At 44.9% G+C, this 23805-nt stretch overlaps 1 protein-coding gene and 1 pseudogene across 1 annotated transcript; both read left to right on the forward strand.

Moving 5' to 3' along the window:
• Window positions 1-4934: 4934 nt before the first annotated feature.
• Window positions 4935-7858, forward strand: LOC136357002 (uncharacterized; annotated as a pseudogene).
• A 13097-nt stretch (window positions 7859-20955) lies between these two features.
• LOC136357003 (uncharacterized) lies at window positions 20956-23292 on the forward strand. Its single transcript, XM_066311726.1, has 4 exons — window positions 20956-21279; window positions 21880-22166; window positions 22524-22641; window positions 22912-23292. The coding sequence occupies exons 1-4, from the start codon at window positions 20956-20958 to the stop codon at window positions 23290-23292; spliced, it is 1110 nt and encodes a 369-aa protein (XP_066167823.1).
• Window positions 23293-23805: the final 513 nt, after the last annotated feature.

Consider the following 23805-nt stretch of genomic DNA (forward strand, 5'->3'; position numbering starts at 1 on the left):
AAAACTGAGCGGTTTTGCTTCTACGTGGCATACACGTGGCGTCGACGTGGAAATCCAATTAGCAAAAAAAAAAAAGAAAATATAGGGCCCACCTTTCATTACTCTCACTGTCTCTCCCTCTTCTCCTTTGGACAGCGACGACCGAGGCAGCAAGCGCGCGCGGAGTCAGCAGCGGCGGTGGAGAGCGGCGGGGGCGGAGGAGAGGTGAGCGCGGTGGGGGCGCCGGAGAGGCGAGCGTGGCAGGGGCGGAGAAGGCGAGGCGGCGGCGGCGAGGCAAGGCGGGCGCGGTGGGGGCGCCGGAGGAGGCGAGGCAGCAGAGTGGCGAGCGTGGCGGCGAGGCGAGAGGCGGGGGTGGAGGAGGCTAGGCGGCGGCGGTGAGGCAGGGCGGCGCAGGTGCTGCGGAGGAGGCGAGCAGCGGCGGGGTGCGGCGGAGGAGGCGAGCGCGACGTCTTCCATTCGCAGACGCGGGTCGGTCGCCGGCGGTGGCAGCGGCGGGAGGAGGTAGGCGTTCACGGCGAATCCCCGCGACGTCGTCCCCCCGCCAACCGCCTCGTAGCCGCGCTTTGCTGCCCTCCGCCGCGACAGGGGGGCACGGGCGCCGTCACGCTCGCCGGCCACCGGCCGCCTCTCCACCACGCCCGCCGTGCCCCCGCCACGCCCGCCGCCTGCCCCGGCCCCACCACTCCCTGCCGTGCCACCCGCCGCCGCCGCCCACTGCCCTTCGACGCGTGCCTGAGAGAGAAGGGGGGAGGGGGAAGACTGAAGAGAGGTAATGACAGGTGGGCCCTATATTTTCTTTTGTTTTTTTTTGTGGATTGGATTTCCACGTCGACACCACGTGTATGCCACGTAGGAGCAAAACTGCTCAGTATTGAGTCGGGGGAGGGTAATTCAGCCGGTATCAATAGTTTGAGGTGTAATATAACCGGTTTTATGTTTCGGGGGGTAATTCGTACTGTCGCAATAGTTCGTGGGGGGGGGGGTAAAACGTACTTTTTCCTAAATTATAGGACGTCCTCCTTTTAAAAAAATTCAAACTTGATAACTTTTAATTATACTAACTATGCATGTTATATTACTTGATTTATATTTCAAAGTACTTTCATGTGATGCTAATTTTATATTTATTGGAGACATAATATGGGATAAATTAATGATCAAAGTATGTTATTGAAGACCGTGTAAAAAAAATATAGCCCTTGCTACTAGCATCCATTAGCCTTTTATCAGGCGACAGCGACATAATCATGCCACCGGCGCATCCACTTTGTAGCCTCTGTTGCATATCAATGTTTCTTTGTTCGTTAAAAGTATACTCCATGTGCAGATAAAAGGTTCCATATCCATCATTACAGCAGGTTGCTTGTTGAAAAGAAAAGCTCCGTTAGAGCAGGTACAATAGAATGACAAAGCAGGCTCCAAAAAATTTCAAGTCATCCAATTCTGATGTCGAGGAAAGAGAACTGAGGAGAGAGAGAGAAGCGAGCGCTTATTCTAGCGCTCCGCGGTAGCACTGCGTCCCACAAGTTGAGGGATAAAAAATGAGTTTTGTGGACCACACAACCACCCACACGATCTCATGTGGATCCTCTTCCCTAATGCCGCATCCGTTCCAAGCCAGCAACGCCGCAAACCGCCGCCGCCGCTCTGGATAGCAGTTGTCGTCACCGGCGCCCGCCGCCCGGCGGTGCAGGCCGCCCCGACTGCGGCGAACACAAGCAGCGTCGTTGCCGCCCCACGCCAGCAGCATATGCACTGGTTGCCCACGATGTCCGTGAGGTCAGACTTGACCACCCGGCAGCTGCTCCACCATGGTCCAAGCAGCACCTCAATCTCTTCAGGATCTTCACGAGTGTAGAGATCAAAGAAAGTAAAAGGAAACACCATGTATTGCTTTCAGAAGTTGTTGACAAAGTTGTGTGCATTCCGGAGGGAGTCGCGGATGGTGGCGGCGGGCCGGCGGCGGCGGAAGGGTTGTTTCTCCGGTTGTTTCACTGGTGGAGAAACCATTTTTCGTTGGTCGGCCGATTTCCACAATAGTCCCGGATCCAATAAAAACCAGGGCCAAATTTGGTGAACAGTATGGAGTAGCAACACAAAAGGGCACATGATGGTGTTCACTTTAGGTCATACATATTGATATGTGTATTCAATGTTAATTTTTTAATTTACAAGATACAGCCAATATAATAGCTAACATATTGTACTAGTTGGCTATAAAATGACATGGAGATTATTGTAGCCAGCAGACGGCTACACTATTAACCTTGCTCTTAGAGCAAGTACAATAGCAAGCTATAAACTAACTATAAACACATATCGAGAAGAAAAGAGAAGAGAGAGAAGAAAGCGGGCTACAGATTTGTAGCCAGCTGTAACACGGACTCCAAAACGTTATGTGTGTATGACAGGTGGGACCGGGTATTAATGGTGTAGTATATTTTTATAGTTAACTATTGTATGAATAGGCTATTAGATTAGCTATAGATGATTTAGAGCCCGTAGTTGGCTGTACTTTATTATGTGACTGAATACTCTTTTTATAATGCAGATGAGATTACTAAAATAACTTTGTAATATAGCATTCACCAGATTTATATTAAAGGAAGAATCTGCAGTGAGATACACACATATAATTTTTTCTTAAAAATTATTTCGAGGAACGTCTCTCCCTCCAAATCTCCGCTTTTCGAAGAATCGGTAAATATAACGAGTAGGTTGTGTTCGGCAGGTGAGTTTCCCAACTTGCTCCCCTCTTTTTTCACTCGCATGCTTTTTAAATTACTAAATGTTATGTTTTTTAAAGATTTTCTATAGGAAAGTTTAGAAAATCAATTAATCTTTTTTTAAAAAGCTAATACTTAATTAATCATGCGCTAAAGAGTCACCCCAGTTTATCTGCTGGAGATATTAGTTCGCAACCCAGGAAAACTAACGCACCAGGCTGTGAACGGGAGGATATTAAGCATGCTTAATTAAGTACTAGCTAAAAAAAGAAAAATAGATTAATATGATTTTTTGATACAACTTTCGTATAGAATTTTTTTTTAAAAAAACATACAGTTTAACTGTTTGAAAAACGTGTGCACGAAAAAAGAGAGATGAGTTGGGAAACGTGCACACGAAGAAGAAATTCTGTAATTATACAGATATTAGAGGCGGAAGGCATCCTACTATCAGAAATTCAGAATGGATCACCTGTCTGAACATTGAACTGAACCCTACTGTATGTGCGAACACCGACCAAATCAAGTCACACGCTGGAGAGGTTAGGTGTTAGATTTTCTAACCGGTACCCAGCAGCCATCACTGATGATTTCGATCATCATCGGTGTGGGTTGTAGAACCGGCACCTATAACATATATAAGTGCCGGTTCTACAACCAACTGCCATGTGGCTACCCATATATATGATGGTTCTTTACAATAACTGTCAATATAAGGTCAAATAGGTGTTAGTTATTGACCGTCGTCCACACGTGACAAAAATTAGAAGGGTTGGTTTGTGGTAGAAACTAGCACCTATATGTCGGTAAAAAAAATGATAGGACCTACCACTTTCACATATAATGTCACGTCCGGACACTCACTATAAATTTCCGAACTAATTTATGTATACAATCCTCATCCAGAAATCTGCCGGGTACACAAATCGACAATTTAATATACAGATTCATTAAATAATAATAATAATAATGTTCCGTGCTTATAAAAGAAAAAAAACAACAGCGGACAAACAATCTAGCATTGGTGGAGAAACCATATTTGGTCGGTCGGCCAATTTTCACAATAGTCATGGTTTCACTAAAGATGATATTTAGTCCCGGTTGGTGGCTACAGCGGGCATATTTGATCTTTAGTCCCGGTTGGTGATCATCTTTAGTCCCGGTTCTAAAGATGTCAGGCCTTGTCAGGCCCCCCAGGATCTTTAGTCCCGGTTGGTGGGATCTTTAGCCCCAGTTGGTAACACCAACCAGGACTAAAGATCCCCCTTTATATATGTCTTTTTCCTCCTCCAGCCCGAGCAAACTTCAAAATTTCTCCAAAAAAGAGGGGAGGTCGTGCCAAAATTTCTTGTGAAATTTTTTTGGTGATTATATACAAATTGGAGGTGTCTAAAAGGTTAGTAACTTCATCCTCCAATATTTTTTTTGTTGTTATATTACTTTTGGAGCTATGTTTCGCACATTTTTTTTTGTCTCCAAAACTTTGTTGTAAGTTGATGAGACAGAAAATTTGTGTGGGGAAGAAGAATATATAGGAATTTTGTTTGTTTACTTAAAAAAGTTTTATTCTCATAGTTTAAAATATAATGAAAATTAATCTTAAATAACAGAAAACAAACTAAATTGAAAATTAAAAGAAGTACAACACTAATATTAGTTTAAAACTTCAAAAATAATAAATAAGAATTGTTTGTTGGATTATTTTATAATTATTGTATGAATAATGATATGTCATTATTGTACGACTGTTGAAAGAGTTTTAAATTATTTTATCATTATTGTATGACTGTCATTATTGAACGAATATTTATTTATGTACGATTTTATTTTCATTTCATGTAGATGGATCGGCAATGGATGTACACTGACCGGCGGTCGAAAGAGTTTATTGATGGCGTGCATTATTTTTTGAGAGTGGCCGAAGCTAACAAGCATAAGGGTTTTATTTGTGGTCCATGCAATAAGTGCAAGAACCAGAAGGAGTATTCTGCATCTAGGACTATTCATTTCCACTTGTTTGAGTCGGGGTTCATGCCAAGCTATAATTGTTGGACATCCCACGGTGAGCAAGGGGTTGAAATGGAAGAAGATGAAGTGGAAGACGAGAACATTCCGGACTGGGCTCAGTACGCTGGATTTGAAGGAAATCAAACGGGCGAGGTGGACAGGGATGCTGACGATAACGACGCTGCGGATGATCTTGGTCAGATGTTGCAGGACGCCAAGGAGGAATGCAAAAGTGAAAAGGAGGCCCATAAATTGGAGCGTACGTTAGAGGACAACAGAACGTCGTTGTACCCAGGTTGCGAGCAGGGGCACAAAAAGTTGGATACCACTCTGGAGTTCTTGCAATGGAAGGCAAAAAATGGTGTTAGTGACAAGGCATTTGACGATTTATTGAAACTCGTGAAGAACATTCTTCTGGAGGGAACAAATTGCCCGAGACAACGCACAAGGCTAAGAAGATAGTCTGCCCTCTAGGACTGGAAGTTCAGAAGATTCACGCATGTCCGAATGATTGTATCCTTTATCGTGGTGAGGAGTACGAGAACCTAGAAGCATGCCCTGTTTGTAAAGCACTACGATACAAGATTAGACGAGATGATCCAGGTGAAGTTGACGGGCAGCCAACGAAGAAGAGAATACCTGCTAAGGTGATGTGGTATTTCCATATAATACCACGGCTAAGGCGTTTGTTCAGGAACAAGGGGAATGCTAGAATGATGCGTTGGCACGCTGAAGAACGTCAACAGGACAGGATAGGAGACACCCCGCCGATGGTTCGCAGTGGGGAAACATCGACAGAACATTTAAAGACTTTGGAAAGGACGCACGAAACATACGGTTTGGTTTAAGTACGGATGGCATGAATCCTTTTGGAGAGATAAGTAGCGGCCGTAGCACTTGGCCCGTTACAATGTGTATCTACAACCTCCCCCCTTGGCTATGCATGAAGGGGAAGTACATAATGATGCCGATTATTATTCAAGGCCCCAAGCAACCTGATAACGACATCGATGTTTACCTAAGAACACTGATCGAAGATCTGAAACTGTTGTGGAAGAAAGAAGGTGTCCCCATGTGGGACGAGGACAAACAGGAGGAGTTTAACCTACGAGCGCTGATGTTCGTAACCATCAACGATTGGCCTGCACTTAGCAACCTATCCGGGCAGTCTAACAAGGGGTACAAGGCTTGCACTCACTGTATGGATGAAACTGAAAGTACGTATCTTAAGCATTGTAGGAAGGTTGTGTACATGGGTCATCGTCGATTCCTTGCTGCAAACCACCCTGTACGGAAGAAAGGCAAGCACTTCGAACATAAGGCGGACCACCGTACGAAGCCTAAACATCGCAGCGGGAATACAGTGTTTGCTATGGTGAAAGATCTTGAAGTAGTGTTTGGAAAGGGGCCTGGTAGCCATCCTATAGAGAGAGAAGATGGTCACGCGGCGATGTGGAAAAAGAACTCTATTTTTTGGGAGTTACCCTATTGGGAATTCTTGGACGTCCGCCACGCAATCGACGTGATGCACCTCACTAAGAACCTTTGTGTAAACCTGCTTGGCTTCCTAGGTGTGTGTGGAAAGTCGAAAGATACACTGGAAGCACGTAATGATCTGAAGCATATGGAACAATGCGGCGATCTTCACCCTGAACCAAAGGAGAAAGGAAGCCATTACTTGAGTCCAGCTAGCTACACTCTTAGCAAGACAGAGAAGGAACGTATGTTCGAATGCCTGGAGAGCATCAAGGTACCATCTGGATACTCCACGAATATAAAGCGAATAATAAGCATGAAGGAGAAGAAGTTCACAAACCTAAAGTCTCATGACTGTCATGTGTTGATGACACAACTGCTACCAGTTATAATTCGGGGTATCCTTCCAGACAATGCTCGGGCAACAATAACAAAGCTATGTGCTTTCATGAACGCAATTTCGCAGAAGGTCATCGATTCGGATAGATTAGAAGACATTCAAAATGTGTGGTGCAATGTCTTGTCGGCTTTGAGTTGATATTTCCACCTTCATTTTTTAATATTATGACGCATCTGCTTTGTCACCTTGTCAAAGAGATCAGTATTCTCGGTACTGTGTACCTAAATAACATGTTTCCTTTCGAGAGGTACATGGGTGTTCTGAAGAAGTATGTTCGTAACTGTGCTCGTCCAGAGGCAAGCATCGCCAAGGGGTATGGAACAGAGGAGGTCAATGAATTTTGCGTACAATTTATTGAAGACCTTCACCCAATCGGGGTGCCCGAATCATGCCATGAAGGGAGACTACGGGGAATGGGGACTCTCGGAAGGAAAGCAATAATGACGGTAGACAACAATTTATTGGTGGCTCCTTACATCGAGGAGCACTTGGCTCTAGTTCACGCCAAAAACATCGGTAAGTCCGATGCATGAATTACACGGCATGATATTGATACTTTCCCCGCGTGGTTGCGACAACATCTCATGGGTAACGAGACGATTAACCAACAACTGGCCTTCCTGGCGAGGGGACCATCTGGCTCGATTGCGATATTCCAAGGATATGAGATCAATGGGTACACATTCTACACGAGAGCCCAAGACATAAAGAGCACGAACCAGAACAGTGTTGTTCGTATCGATGCCATGGGACACGATGGTACAACTGGCACGTATTACGGTGCCATCGAGGACATATGGGAACTTGACTATGGACCTCTCAAGGTCCCTCTATTCCGGTGCCAATGGGCTAGGCTGACTGGCGGAGGCGTAACAATTGATGACAGTTGGATGACAATGGTTGACCTTAACAAGGTTGGATACTCGGATGAACCTTTTGTCCTTGCCAATGATGTAACGCAAGTTTTTTACGTGAAGGACATGTCTAGCAAAGGAAAGAAGAGCAAAGGGCCTGACGAGCCGAAGCACCACGTGGTTCTCCCAGGCAAAAGAAAAATCGTCAGAGTCGAGGACAAGACTGACGAGGATTATGATCAGTTTGATGGACAACCCATTTCACGGTGACGGTTGACCCTAGCATCCTCCTATCAAACGAAGACACCCCTTGCTCACGCAGCGATCACAAGGAAGGAATAGTAGTGTGGAGAAAATACGTGCGGTCAACCGTCACCGCCGATGTATTGCTGTAATTGTTGTGTACACGATGTAAACTGTTTTGGATGTATTGAATATCCATATAAATCAATTGTTGTATGGCATATGTTAATTATATATATGCCAACAACTGGTACTAAAGATCTCGGACTATATATATGCCCGAGCACTCGTCTTCTCCACCAATACTTAGAAGCTTTCTCTCGATCTCGGCTTCTCCTTCGCGCTACCACTGCCAAGCTAGCTAGGGCATCCCTCGCTCGCGCCGCCGTCATCTCGCTGTCGTCGTCATCGTCACCACCGTCGATGCAGACGCCGCCGCCGCCGCCGACGCCGCCGCTACTACCGCCGCCACCACTGCCGACACCGCCACTGACACCGCCGTCGCCGCCGTCGCCGCCGCCGAGCCACGCCACTGCCGCTGCCGCACCACGCCGCTGCCGCGCCACGCCACTACCGCCGCCGCCGCGCCACGCCGCTGCCGCCGCGCCACGTCGCCGCCTTTGTCGACGCCGAAGCCGCCACTGCCTTTGCTGACGCCGTCGCCGCCATTGCCGAACGTGAACGACACGCGAACGAACGCGAATGAACGGGAACGAACGGGAACGAAACGTGAACGAAATGGGAACAAACGCAAACGAACGTGAACGAATGCGAACGAAACATGAACGAATGCGAATGAATGCGAACGAACACGAACGAACGGGAACAAAATGTGAACGAACGCGAACAAACAGGAACGAAGCGTGAACGAAGAGGAACGAACATGAACGAACGTGAACGAACAGAAACAAACGGGAACGAACGCGAACGAATCCATGAACCTGAACTTCTACTCCCCAAACCCAAGTTACATGTCTCACAAATTAATCCATGAACCTAAACTTCTACTCCCCTCCGTCGTAGTTTAATCTATCATGCACTACTCAAAATATGTTCCTTTGCATTTAGACTAATACATTTTTTTGCATGTTGTAGAAAAGATGACGTCGTCGTCTCTCAAGACTAAGTGGTAGCTTGCCCTCGGAGGAATTTGCGCAGGCAAGTGATGTAATATATGATTACTAGAGTTAGCATATGATTATTAGAGTTTTAATATGTTTATATAGTTTTAATTTATGATTATTATAGAGTTAACATATGATTATTAGAGTTTTAATATATGATTATTAGAGTTTTAATATGATTGTTACAGTTAGCATATGATTATTAGAGTTTTTATATATGATTATTAGAGCTAGAATATGATTATTTATAGTTACCTTATATGATTATTAGAGTTTTAATATAAGATTATTAGAGTTTTAATATATCATTATTAGAGTTAGCATATGATTATTAGAGCTAGAATATGATTATTTAGAGTTACCATATATGATTATTATAGTTTTAATATGAGATTATTAGAGTTTTAATATATGATTATTAGAGTTAGCATATGATTATTAGAGCTAGAATATGATTATTTAGAGTTACCATATATGATTATTATAGTTTTAAGTTATGATTATTAGAGTTTTAATTTATGATTATTATAGTTTTAATTTATGATTATTAGAGTTACCATATATGATTATTACAGTTCTAATATAAGATTATGAATATTAAAATATATGATTACTATAGTTGTATATGAACATAAGTTCTAATCAAATATTATATATGTAAATATTTCTTGTATGAACAGATGGCTGATCGCGATGACGAACAGATACTATACAATATAATTGCAGAAGGAAGCAGCCAGTACTGGAACGATGAAGAGGAGAACGAGGATCCAAACCAGTACTTGAACGAGGAAGTGAACGAGGAGGGGAACGTGGAGGAGGGGAACGAGGAGGGGAACAAGGAGGAGCCTAGTGGAAGTGAACCCTTCGCTACACAGAAGAGGGGACGCGGACAACGAGGTGCCGCGAAGAAGATAGAGGGTCGACACATTATAACTGAAGTGGACGAAGACGACCGACCTAGTGCCCCAGCGGAAGCAGCCAAGAATTACGTATGACACAGCGGTTGGGTTGTGAGGGATAACGTGTCTGTCAGCAAGGTGTACTGGCGCAGAACAAGGGCACGCGGGGATTATGACAGCTTTGTCCCGGAATCATAGAAAGAGATGCTGTGGACCACAATGCTCGAGATGTTCACGCTCCCTGCGGGTATGGAGAACATAGTGAAACAGTGGACTCTTAAGAAAATGGCAGAACAGTTCTAGAGCTTCAAGGGAGATCTCTACAAGAAATACATCTTGAAGGGGCTGACACCGAACTTCAACACATTCCCGAAGCTAAGGGATCACTGGGACGAGTTTGTTGCTTACAAGACAGGGCAACAAGGGCAAGTGATGATGGACCGAAACAAATAAAATGCCGCTAAGAAGAAGTACCATCACCACCTGGGGTCAGGCGGGTATAGCGTCACAATGCCGAAGTGGGAGGAGATGGAAGCCAGCTTGATTAGAGTGGTATCGAACCGGCCACCTCTAAATGGCCGGATCGATCGAAGTTCTGGTACTATGCTCATGGTGGAACGCTTAACCCCGTTGATGGCTCCCTTGTGTTCAGCGATCAGATACGTGAGGCTACCAATCGACTAACGGACGCAGTGGAAGCCTCTTCTCAAGGCACGTTCCGACCTGACAGAGAGAAGGACGAGCTGTCACTCGCCCTGCAGACTCCCGAGCATCCAGGACGAATACGAGGGAAAGGCGTGGTTCCTTGGAAGATTGGATTCAAGGAGGACATCCACACGTACAGGAGTCAGATGAGGAGCAAGAGAGATACTGAGGTGAAGATTGTATATCTTGAGTACAGGGTATCGAGCTACGAGCTAAGCATGCAAGAGGAGGTGGCAAGGAAGGTGGATGAACGCATGGTCGCACATCAGTGCCAGGATCCCCAGCCGTACATTCCTCCTGTAATCGTCAGCCCCTCAGGCAATCGTAGTAGCTGCGCCTCAACGGGGCAGGTAGGATCACAGAGCATGGACGCCATGCAAACTCAGGATGAAACCACATGCCCCATCGATGAAATCACGCGACGGACACCATGTGAGCTGCATATTCCCTTCAAGAACTTATCAATCAAGGTATGCTCGTAGTTTTATGATTTTTGACATGTACATTCCGCCAGTTGCAGCTTAGGTTGATTACTAACGGCTGACCTCTGGTCATGTGAAGGTGGCGTCGGGAATGGCCATCCCAACGGATCCTTCAGGGACTTACCACTGTAGGCCAATCCCAGCAGGATACTCGAGGGTCGAAGTTGAGCTGGTGGAAGCAGCGTACAAGGACCTCGAGTTGGACTACCCTGGAGGAGACGGTGAGACGCATCTACGAGACACAAGCCACGCCATTATACTTTGGCGCAAGCGCTACATCATCCTTCCCGGGCAACAAGCGACGTCTCCTGCACCATCACCTCCGTCTCCACCATACCTCCGCCACCTCCTCCTGCACCATCACCTCCGGCTCCTCCGCCTCCTCCTTCGCCGCCGCCTCCTCCAACTCCACCATGTCCACCTGCACCTCCCAAGACAAGGTCTCGCCAAGCTCCATCACCTACCCACACAAGGGCAACGAAGAAGGCGAAAGTTGACACCACCAAAAACAAGGAGCTGCCGCACGATTGCAGTCAAGAGGAGCTTGACGCTTATGTGGTAGGAGAAGTGAAGAAGGAACTCAAGCCTCGGAGTCCTGAAAAGAAGATACCTGTTGACCCGAGCGTGAAGAACTTCTTCAAGAAAATGTCCACAACAAACAAAGAGGCCTTAAAGCTATCGGACTATGACCGAACACTTAAGAAAGCCTATTACAAGAAGTCCAAACCAGTCCCTCAGCTTGGAGAACAACCAAACCAAGAGGTCGAGCCGTTGGTGACCGGCGAAGAAATTGGCATAACAGAATTCATTTTTGACACCGGTCTAACTGTGGATTAGTTGATTAGAGGCGCACCAATCCCGAAGGCGGAAGTGACATACAAGTTTGAACTCGGTAAACCGCTTGTCACGCTTGAGTAGCTGCAGTCCCTACCGACACAGATGTACAAATTCCATGAACGGTACATGGAAATGAGCGCAAGGGTAGAGAGATGTTCAGAGCGAGGATCAGAAACTCTGACTTCTTGCAAGGCGAAGACGTTCTCTGGATCCAATTCAAGGATGTCTTCGAACTATACCAACTGGACGCCCTCGACGTCTCTCTTCTGAGCGCATGGATTTTGTAATTATCATTGAGTTCGATTTATTTCGTTCAATAATTAGCTCCTTGCATATATGTAAACAATAATAATTTCCTTTTATCGTTGTAGAATGGAGATTCAAAGGGCCCGACGGCGGGGGGTTTACGATACTGGGTTCATTGACCCTCGCAAAATCAACGTCAAAATGGTTGACAAGTACGAGAAAGACACAGAGGACAATCTCGTCCATCTCCTGACGCAGCAGCATTTCAAGACGTTCATACTACTGCTGTACAACACAGAGTGAGTTTTTGCTGTCGTTCGAACAAATTCCGTTCCCATACATATAACATGTACATTTTCATATATCATCTCACGCATATTGCATATTCCACTGGGTCCTGTTACTTTTCGACTTGGAGGCATGCAGAGTCAATGTGTATGACTCATTGAATAAAGAGAAGACGACTTTTGATAAGGTTTTCCAGCTGATAGACAGGTAATATAATGCCATCTATTCCAAAGTCGCAGGGATTTTTCCTATTGCTATTATGCGGATCTCAGATAATAATTAATCATAGTTTGCAACTACATGTAGGGCTTGGGATTGGTTCCGTCAATTGGTCCGCGGGATTTGGAAAGAAAAACTTGGACGGAGGTTTAATTTTCCAGTGAGTATATGCATGCTCCAAAATTATATTGAATTGAATCTCTAATGACAGTTAATATAAGTGTATATTAAATCTCTCGTCTTTTCTCATGTAGTGTGCAAAGCAAGACCAGAGAACTAACTTGTGCGGCTACTACGTATGCGAGTATGCCCACTGCCTATCAACCCAAATCTACACCACACGAGAGCTCGATGTACGTATATATAAACCATTCAAGATTTCATTGCGTATTGATTTGTTGTTTGTTAATTTCATATATTCATATGTCATTATTTTTCAAATGATAGCGTATTCACATGAGGGACAATCTCCCACACAAGGATTTTATCACGGCTGTTCAAGAAAAACTGATGGGATTCATCGACGAACAGGTCCTTGATCCTGGGGGTAAATTCTACTACAACGGATCGACAATTCATAACATCGGTCCATCTTTTTCTGACGTAACACCCGCGTCGAAGTCGTAGCTAGGGAGCATATCAATGAATTGTACTATACATGCATGTATATGTTTATAGATGTACACACTTACTTTAGTATAAATATATATTTTGGTAATATATATGCACATAAAATGTTATGTGCTTTAAATTATATACATGTGTGTAATACATGCATGTATTATATATATATATATATATATATATATATATATATATATATATATATATATATATATATATATATATATATATATATATAAAATTAACCATGCAGCTACAGGGCCATGCAAATAAAAAAAAAGGGTATATCGATCTTAAGTCCTTGTTGGTAACACCAACCAGGACTAAAGATAGCTCAGCCAGCCAGGTGGCTGACACATCTTTAGTCCCGGTTGGTCTTACCAACCGGGACTAAAGATCGATCTTTAGTACCGGTTATTTCACCCGGGACTAAAGGGGGATTACGAACCGGGAGGAAAAAGCGTTTCTCCACCAGTGTAGTGATAGCTTTAGCTCCGCTCCCATAGGCAGCTCAACTGGGATATAATCCAAATGTCTTCTCCTTTGCAATTGAGGTTTCATTGATTATTACAAGGGTGAGAATATGTAATACACAACAAGCCACTATTGGTTTTTCTTAACGTCACAGATAAAATCTGCAAGTGCACGAAAGATACCGATGTAGCATTTCAGCCGGGAGTATTCCAAGGTATCGATTTCCACAGGGAACGTGTGTGCTCAGTTCCTCGTCAGGCTCAGCCAAGGACACGAAGAAAATGTGAGCAAAGGGTAGATAGGGTTTACTAGTGAGAAACAGTGTCTACGGAAAGCTCAATTTAATCCTAATGCGATACTTCAGGCACTGGCCAGCCCGCTGCTCCCAGATGTCGCTTTACTGCGTACCCGGACAGGGAGGACTTTAGTGTAATTGAGGGCTTTCACCACCTCTACACCCACCTCAAACCTACTGTGGGATACAAAGCAATCACCGGAAATTAATTACCCAGACACCGCGTCTACGTAATTAATAACTACTCTAGTGTTTATAACTCACAAAAGCAATCACTATATTTTAATGGACTATAGTGAACAATGATCCCACACTCTAATTAGTAACTAACCAAGAATTCTCACAATGTAAATCTTAATTACTCGAGAAATGAGGACCGTATGGTGGTTGTGGTCCTCGCACAGAGAAGCGGTACTTATCGGGTAGGACTCTAGGAATTCCTTAAGTGAGTATGAATCCTAAGGAATATTGAATGAGAAGCTTTCATGCTCATTTGTGGAGTGTTTTCTCTCGCTCTAGAGTCGATGTCTCAAATTTGTCCCTGGCCTGAAAGTTCTCCTTCTCAAGAGGGACATCGCATAAGAACAGGGTTGTTTCTTGACAATCATCGAGAACAACATCTTGAGGGCCAGAGGGACAAGGATTGGACTCGATAGGGGGTTGTGATGGTGGCTCTATGGAGAGCAATTCAAGGGTCTCGCTAGAATCGTTTTGAATGAAACGAAGATCATCCTATTCTAGAATAGATTCAGGGGACTCATGAAGTAGAACCGCCATCACTTCCTCTATCGGCACATTATCAGGATGGATGTCAGTCAAGGTGTTTTCATAATCACTATGAGGATCATCCCTGAAGTCAAGAGTGCATCTCGGAGCTCGAATTTCTTCATTCGCCGGTGCTGATGGCTCGGAAGAGGATTTCTTAGCCGAAACTAATAATGTGGAAAGATTGGATTCAGATTTGGTTGTCGAAGGTTCGTCTTGTTTTGACACCGATGCCTTCTTGACGGATTCAGAATATTGCACTACGAAGGAGGTGTTTTCTAGAATTCGATCTAGAATTTCCTTGCCTTCGGATGGTGTTTTGTGCAAAGACTCTGAGGATTGAAGATTCTATTCCATTTCTATTCCACTATACTCTAGAGACTATACTAAACTTGAGAGATGTATGAAGCTTCTTGCTTGAGGTATATCTTGAAATGGAGAATGAGAGCTCCTTTTATATCCTCCCAATGACGGTCATGACGGTTGGAATGGTTAGAAATACCCTCCAACCGTCATTGGGGGCTGATCAATACCATCTAGGAGAAACCCTGCATCCAACGGCGATGAGGGGGGTTCGGCCGAACCATGGGCCGGCCCAACCAGCCCAGGTTTTGGCTGGTGGCCTCCTCTCTTGCTCCTATATGCAGACTTGAGAATTTTGGGTTGCTTTGATCGTGTCAAATTAGCATTCTCAGCCCATTTGTCCGCAAGTTTGATTCTCGACATCTTCCGATTGATTGATCGTCTATTTTAATGTCGGTTCTCCTCCATCTTATGCTTATTTTCTGCAAGAGGTTAGTAATCCTAGTGCTAGTGGAATATTTATTATTTTGACTCAAATATGCATTGCAAGCATAATTAGTTCTCCTTTATTCACGTACTATTGACGAGCGAAACTGATTGCTAACGACCGTCAACAGTCCTCAACCTTCAAGAGTAACAAATGATGCAATGAACTCCCGAAGATGATGCAAGTGCTCACAACTCTTCATGAAGTCAACAACAAGCACTCACACAAACTCTAATCCACAACTCACACACACACACCAATTCCGAATCACACACCAAATCCGAATCGAACACGGGTGAGAGCGGAAACAAGAAAGCAAGGCTCAAAACTGAATCTCAACAAGAGCAAGACAAGGGCACAAGAAACCCTCACAAGTGAGGGGAGGGGGCTATTTATAGCCACAACTCTAGATCTGCCTGTTATGCACAATAATTGCATTTTTCGGAACTTCCGAAAAATAATTTCAACCGAAGGTTTTTTGGAACTTCCGAAAACTTTTCAAACATATCCGAAAATTTCTAGAACCAAAAACAACCTTCTGGATATTTTTGAAAATTCCGAAAATTCCTTTAAGATAAGTCCGAAAATTTCCAAAAGCATTTTTGTGTTCACCGACATTTTCGGAAATTTCGGAAAAGGTTTTCGGACAACTCCGAAAATTCACATAAACTATTTTGACTGTACTGCATTTTTGGAAATTCCGAAAAGCATTTCGAACTAGTCCGAAAATATACAGATCCATTTTGCCTTCTCAGTCATTTTCGGATGTTCCGAAAATCTCTTTCGGATATATCCGAAAATTTCTAGAAGCGAAAACTGGTTCTGTGTATTTTCAGAAATTCCGAAAATCTGTTTCGGATAACTCTGAAAATTTACAGAACGCAGAAACAGAGGAGAAACACTTTGAAAAATTGATTTTGAGCACATTCATCACTCCTCAAATGTCAATGCATCATCCCTGTTAATAGTGTGGTTTTCCCATTGACTCAAAGAGACGAAAAGGTACAATATACCATGTGCTCATTTGCCGCATCACATCACGTCGACGCAGTTGGCAGGATATGCATTACGCTACAACTCATTGAGAACATAACAATCTTCACATTTGCTTAAATAAAAATGTTAGTCCTCTCTAATCGCATTGTAATTAATCACCAAAATCATTAGGGGACTAGATACACTTTCAATCTCTCCATTTTTGGTGATTGATGACAATACGATTAGATTGCAATTGAGAATAAAAATAATAAATGATTTTTGGTGCAAAGTTTTAGTGGGAGCTCCCCCTAGAAAGTGTGCATTAAGGCAAGTGAAGAGCTCCCCCTAAATGTTTGCATCCACATTGAAGCTCACAACACATCAATCGTATGGCATTTTACTCATCACATGCACAATACAAAGGAAATGGGAACATTGCATCACATTAACATAAGGCATAATAGTCATTACATCCCAAAGTCAGAAATGAACATCCATAAAATTCTTACACACATGCATAAACATAGGATTACAAATACTCAAACCATTAACACAATGTCACATGCAAATAAAATGCCAGATAGTTCGACCATAGATGAAAAGAAATAAATTCTCCCCCTTTGGCATCAAGACACAAAAAAAAAGAGAGGAGAAAGAGAAAATTACCACTAGTAGTGTTGGAGGCATGCTAAGAGAAAATTACTACTAGTAGTGTTGGAAGCAACGACATCGACAATGAACGAGCCTTGTGAAGCGGAGTGAGGCGAGAGCCAGGTGACTCGAATGCAGGTGAAGCAATGATGAAGAAGCCTAGCGAAGCGGCGCATAGTGCCTGGCCCGCACGAAGCCAGGAGATGCTATGGAGTAGTGCTTGGCAGCGAAGCAAGCACACCTGGTGGCAAAGCAAGTTCAACTTCGTCATGCCAAGATCAAGGGAGGCTCAGCGAGCAGCCTAGGGGACCCTGATATGGCCCATCTATCAGTCAACAGGGACAAAATATAACAGTTACCCTTATAAATGTTCACATAAAGGGATAACCATGCAAATTCACTATTCAACCAAACTCTAAGGTTCTAAACCTGGACTGTAAACTTATATATATATATATATATAACCGAGGGATGTGTAACCGAGATCAAAATTTTCATTATTAATACACATTTATTGTTTTTCTATTCTTTCCACCCTAAGTGAAGCCTTCCTTTGATAGAAACATTTGTCATTCGCCAGCTGATAAGAAGGTATTTGAGAGCCGATGTGGGATAATGGGAGATTAGGGGAGCTCCGGGTTTTGCGGAAGTGTGATGGGCGATCCCCAGTGAGCTTCGATGGTGACGCCGGCACCGACGGGGGGCTGGAATTTCTCCCCCAGTGATACTACTCATGATGAAGTATGGGGGCGTTTTTGCTCCCAAGTTCATTACTTCAGGAAATTCAGCTCCATTAGTTTCCGGTGAGTAGTTGACCTGCCTCGTTCCAATTTTCGGCACACTACTTCTTCCGTGGCTTTGGCCCTTCGTGCGGCTAATGGTGATTCTCCTGCTGATCTTGATGTCCAATCTTTGAACGATCGTAGTTTCTCTTTTGTGGTTTGTTCCAAGCAAATTGGTCTTTGGACTTATCGTCTCAAATCTTTTACTTGCCAAGATTTTGCTTTGAGATTCTTTTTATGGAGAAAAGGTGGTCCTAATTGACAATGGTAGTTTGATGCCTAGAGTCATGAGAAAGATAGAGAGTGGACTTTGGTTCCCTCTAAGAAACGTTCGGTTTCTGCCTCTATGCAACGTCCAGATCGTTCTTATGCTCAAATTGTCATAAGTGCCATTCCGGTGAAGAGTGCCTTTCAGAGACTTCAGTTCTCTCTGGGCAGTAAGAACTCCAGTGATGTTTCGATTGATCGGCCGGTGAGTGATTCTAAAGTTCGAATTGAGCGGGATAATCGTGATCCGAAAGTTTTGCCTCATTCAAATATAGTTATTAACTGTTGGCACTGTTTGTGCACGGGCCATAGAACCAATCTTTGTGATGGGCCTTTTCATTGTAGGACATGTAAGCAGGCCGGACATGCTGCCCGTTTCTATCCTGAGAAGTCTAATAATACCACCCACATTAATTCAGTTGATGCGGTCCGGAAGTCTCGGAGTAATGGTGCTCTGGTTTGGAGAGTTAAGCAAAAACCAGCTGCTAAGTCGGATGAAACCCCTCGCATTCTATCCTCTGCTGATACTGTGCTAACCTTTGTTGAAACCTCTCCTTCTTCATCCATGGTGAATCTCAACCCTAACCCGCTGCGGTTCCTCTGTCAAGGCCATCTAGTGTGATGAACCCTGAGCTCTACTCGTGACACTCAAGGCTGTTGTTAGCCCGATCTTTCGGTGAGTTGATGATAACTACGATTTGGGAGAAACGTTGACGACCCGACTACAACCGTACGAGACGTTGTTGTGTTGCGCCTAAGAGATCGATACACCTCCCCGTGAGTTGTTGATCTTGCCGGTGCAGATCAACCTTATTTCTGCAAGCAAATCGAAGAAACAAGCAAGAACAAGATAAAAGCAATCTGAATTGCAAATAGGAATTGAATACAAATGATAAATTGGGGTTCCGTAACGAGAAAACCGGTGATCTAACCGATCACGGGATTACACGGCAAAGTAGCAAAGCTAAACTTTAATCTAAACAAAACCGAAGAAACCCTGAAGGGGTACTAAGCTATTTATGGAGATGGGAGGATCCCAGGTCGTCCTCCACCTAGTTGGGGCGCACCCCACATGGGCCCCACTTGGGCTAGGGTCCCAAACGAAGTCACAACCCAAAGGCCAACTACAGGTGACGCAGCACCTTGTTTCTTCATCTGCGGATGACTTGGATGGAATTTGGCGATGAGGCTAGGTCTATTGGAAAGAGGACTCCAAGAGCTTTCCATGAAGTACTGACGGGCTGAAATCGGAGGTCGCATGCAGATTTGGCGGCCGTTTGAAGTCAGCAGTGTAGAAGGTGGCCGAATTAGATTCTAGCTCATGGAGGACTTGATCTTGATATCTTCTTGTTCATCCATGATGTGAGCAACGTTTGTATCCGTAGTAGCCATGGTCACATCATGATGATCCACGGGGGAACTTGAGAGTTCCTCGTGCTGATCTCACCATCCCTCAACGTCTAGCGAAGAGGCATGAAGAATTTTGCTTGGCGCTGGTGGAACTAGAGCTTCCGGAGCAAGATTGGGATCACCACAGGGAGTTGATCCTTGGTCACATTTTGGGTGAAAGGCTCTTTGAGGTCCGTTGAAGTTTTCGCCATGCTTCTGCTGTAGCTATGTTTCAGATGCGTTCCGTCATGCATAGGGATGCATATATGTTTCCCTTAGACTTTATTGAGTGGGAGCATTTGAATCTTGCTACTGCTTCTTTTGGACAGTTAACCTACTGGTTAGAAAGGGATTAGATGTTGGGGCGTGTGCTTATTAGGGCAAAGTTCAAGGACATCGATTCTGTGCCCAGGAAAATAGTTCTTCATGACCCTGTTGGTCCCATTGGAGGAGGTGAATCTTGGACCATCTCTGTCTTTATACTGGAAGGGGGTATTATTAACATGCCACCTGAGGAGGATCTTCCACCTGCGGGCCCACAGCCAAACTCTAACAATGATGGTGATGGTAATGACCTTGATGTGGGCAACATTTGGCAGATGGGGCAGCCTGTTGGTGCAGAAAACACGCGCTGGCCTGAGAGGTCTGGTTAACTCTAATGTAGGTCCAAAGAAATTGCTTTCGGGTTCTGAGCGTGCCAGTTGATTTGATCCTGCAACCAACAAGAAACAAAGAAGGACAAAGTTAAATCCATCAGCGATAGCCGATCGGCTGGATTGCCGATGACATATCGTTCAATACCAAGCCGATGTAACTTGCATTAGATCAGCGAGGGATGATAAAGCATAGAAATTGTTAGATCTACTCGATCGGCTGTAGATGGGCAGCTCAGTACTTCATCAACTAGGACTGTCAGAAATACCCGTTGTAAGTGAGTTTGGTGATGTGTTTCCGGAAGAGCTACCCGGTATGCCGCCCAAGCGGGAGATTGAGTTCAGGATAGATCTTGCTCCAGGAACCACTCCCCTGTACAAGCGACCCTACCGTATGGCAGCAAATGAATTGGCCGAAGTCAAGAAGCAGTTGGAAGAGTTGAAAGAGAAAGGGTATATACGGCCGAGCACTTCCCCCTGGGGTGCTCCCGTGATTTTTGTAGAAAAGAAAGACAAGACAAAGAGGATGTGCGTTGACTACTGAACTCTCAATGAAGTCACTATCAAAAACAAATACGCTCTTCCCCGGATCGATGATCTGTTCATCAAAAACAAATACGCTCTTCCCCGGATCGATGATCTGTTCGATCAGCTTAAAGGTGCCACTGTCTTTTCCAAGATTGATCTTCGTTCCGGATATCACCAGTTGCGTATCCGTGAAGAAGATATCCCTAAGACCGCATTCACCACGCGGTACGGGCTGTATGAATTCACGGTGATGTCGTTCGGTCTGACCAACACTCCTGCCTTCTTCATGAATTTAATGAACATGGTGTTCATGGAATACCTGGATAAGTTCGTTGTGGTCTTTATTAACGACATACTGGTGTACTCACAGTCAGAGGAAGATCATCAGCAGCTTCTCCGTTTGGTGTTGGGAAAGCTCCGGGAACATCAGTTGTATGCCGAGCTCAGCAACTGTGAATTCTGGTTGTCCGAAGTCATGTTCTTAGGGCATGTGATATCTGCTAAAGGAGTTGCTGTGGATCCTGAAACAGTAACAGCCGTCACCGATTGGAAGCAACCCAAGACGGTCACCCAGGTCCGCAGTTTCTTGGGTTTGGCAGGGTACTATCGGAGATTCATCAAGAATTTCTCCAAAATTGCCAGGCCCATGACACAGTTGCTGAAGAAGGAAGAACAATTTGTGTGGAGTCCGCAGTGTGAGAGAGCATTTCAAACTCTCAAAGAAAAGGTGGTTTCCTCGCCAGTGTTAATCTTAGTGGATACTCGCAAGGATTTCCTGGTGTACTGTGACGCTTCGCGGCAAGGATTGGGGTGTGTGTTAATGCAAGAAGGTCATGTGGTAGCTTATGCTTCACGCCAGCTACGACCCCATGAAGGCAACTATCCTACCCATGATTTGGAGTTGGCCGCTGTGGTCCATGTTTTGAAAATCTGGCGGCATTATCTCATTGGAAATCACTGCGAAATATACACCGATCATAAGAGTTTGAAATACATCTTCACCCAGTCGGATCTGAATCTTCGGCAGAAAAGATAGTTAGAGCTCATCAAAGACTACGATGTCGTAATCCACTATCACCCTGGTAAGGCCAACGTGGTCGCCGACGCGCTGAGTCGAAAAGGCCATTGCAGTACTCTTTGCGTCTGTGGCATTCCACCGGAACTTAATCAATAGTTGGAAGCCCTAAACCTAAGTGTTGTTAGCCATGGATTCTTGGCTGCACTGGAAGCAAAGCCCACATTGCTTGATCAAATACGCGAGGCTCAGAAGAATGATCCGGATATGCATGGGATCCTCAAGAATATGAAGCAGGGTAAAGCCGCTGGCTTCATGGAAGATGAACACGGAACCTTATGGAACAGAAATCGTGTATGCGTTCCGGACGACAAGGAAGTTAAACAGTTGATACTTCAGGAAGCTCATGAAAGTCCTTATTCCATCCACCTTGGCAGTACGAAGATGTACTTAGATTTGAAAGAGAAATATTGGTGGGTTAGTATGAAGCGGCAAATCTCCGAGTTCGTGGCCCTTTGTGATGTGTGTCCGCGTGTCAAAGCAAAGCACCAACGACCGGCCGGACTCCTCCAACCTCTATAGGTACCAGAATGGAAATGGGATGAAATTGGGATGGATTTCATCACCGGACTTCCAAAAACCCAAGGCGGATATGATTCTATATGGGTAGTCGTGGATCGACAAACCAAGTTGGCTCGGTTCATTCCTGTGAGGACCACCTATGGAGGGAACAAATTAGCTGAACTTTACTTCGCTAGGATCGTGAGTGTCCATGGCATTCCTAAGAAAATTGTATCTGATAGGGGAAGCCAATTCACCTCTCACTTCTGGAAGAAGCCCCAAGAAGAGCTGGGCACCCGATTGAATTTCAGCACTGCTTATCACCCGCAGATAGATGGACAGACCGAGCGTCTGAATCAGGTCCTAGAAGACATGCTCCGCGCCTGTGTTCTAGATTTTGGGAAGACCTGGGATAAGAGTCTCCCCTATGCCGAGTTCTTCTGCAATAACAGCTACCAAGCCAGCAAACAAATGGCACCCTATGAAGCGTTGTATGGACACAAATGCTAGACTCCACTGTTGTGGGGCCAAGTTGGGGAAAGCCAAGTGTTCGGGACTGATATTGTGAGAGAAGGTGAAGCTAAAGTCAGAACCATTCGAGATAACCTAAAGGTGGCAAAGTCTCTGCAGAAAAGTTATGCAGATAACCGACGCCGCGATCTGGAATTCGGAGTGGACGATTTTGTGTATCTTCGGGTCACGCCACTACGGGGAGTGCACAGGTTTCAGACAAAAGGGAAGCTCGCACCTAGGTATGTGGGGCCTTTCCGCATCATCGCCCGACGCGGAGAAGTTGCTTACCAGTTGGAGCTGCCCGCATCCTCGGGCAATGTGCACGATGTGTTCCACGTGTCGCAGCTCAAGAAATGTCTTCGAGTGCCGTCCGAGCAGGCCGATTCAGAGCAGATTGAAGTTCGCGAAGCCTTGACTTACGTGGAGAAGCCGGTGAAGATTCTGGACACAATGGAGCGCAGGACCAGGAATCGGGTAATCCGTTATTGCAAGGTCTAGTGGAGCAACCGCGCCTAGGAAGAAGCTACTTGGGAGCGTGAAGACAAGCTGAAGGCAGCCCATCCCGACCTCTTTGCCAGTTCTTCCGAATCTCGGGGTCGAGATTCCATTCAAGGGGGTTAGGTTTATAACGTCCCAAAACGACCCTAAAATATATCCTTTAAATTATGCCTAGAATAATTAAAATCCTAGTGAAAGCCTCCAAAAATTAAAATGTGCAAAGTTAAAAGTCAAATAAGGCTTGGAGGCTTTTTGTATATTTGCTAAAAGCCTAAAATGTGTAAATAAATTTTAGTGGAATTTTCAGAGCACAAATAATAATTATCAAGAAATAAACAAAGTTGAAAAGGTTTTATAAAAAGAAAACCCTAAAACCCTCTCCCCTCTCTCTTGGGCCGAATTCGGCCCAACTCCCTCCCCCTCTCTCTCCTCTCCCCGCAGCCCACTTGGCCTCCCCACCCTCCCTGCGTGCGCGCCGCTGACGGAAGGGCCCGCCCGCCACCCTCGCTGACG

This window comes from Oryza sativa, chromosome 6 (genome assembly GCF_034140825.1).
Source record: "Oryza sativa Japonica Group chromosome 6, ASM3414082v1".
NCBI lineage: Eukaryota > Viridiplantae > Streptophyta > Magnoliopsida > Poales > Poaceae > Oryza > Oryza sativa.

Bases quoted from the DNA above. Each gene is read 5' to 3' on its own strand.
- LOC136357003 (XM_066311726.1), top strand. From the start codon at position 20,956: ATGTCGTTCGGTCTGACCAACACTCCTGCCTTCTTCATGAATTTAATG. The intron at 22,167-22,523 runs GTACTTAGATTT...TGTATCTGATAG, and splicing joins CACCTTGGCAGTACGAAGAT to GGGAAGCCAATTCACCTCTC. The intron at 22,642-22,911 runs GTCCTAGAAGAC...AAGTCTCTGCAG, and splicing joins AGACCGAGCGTCTGAATCAG to AAAAGTTATGCAGATAACCG.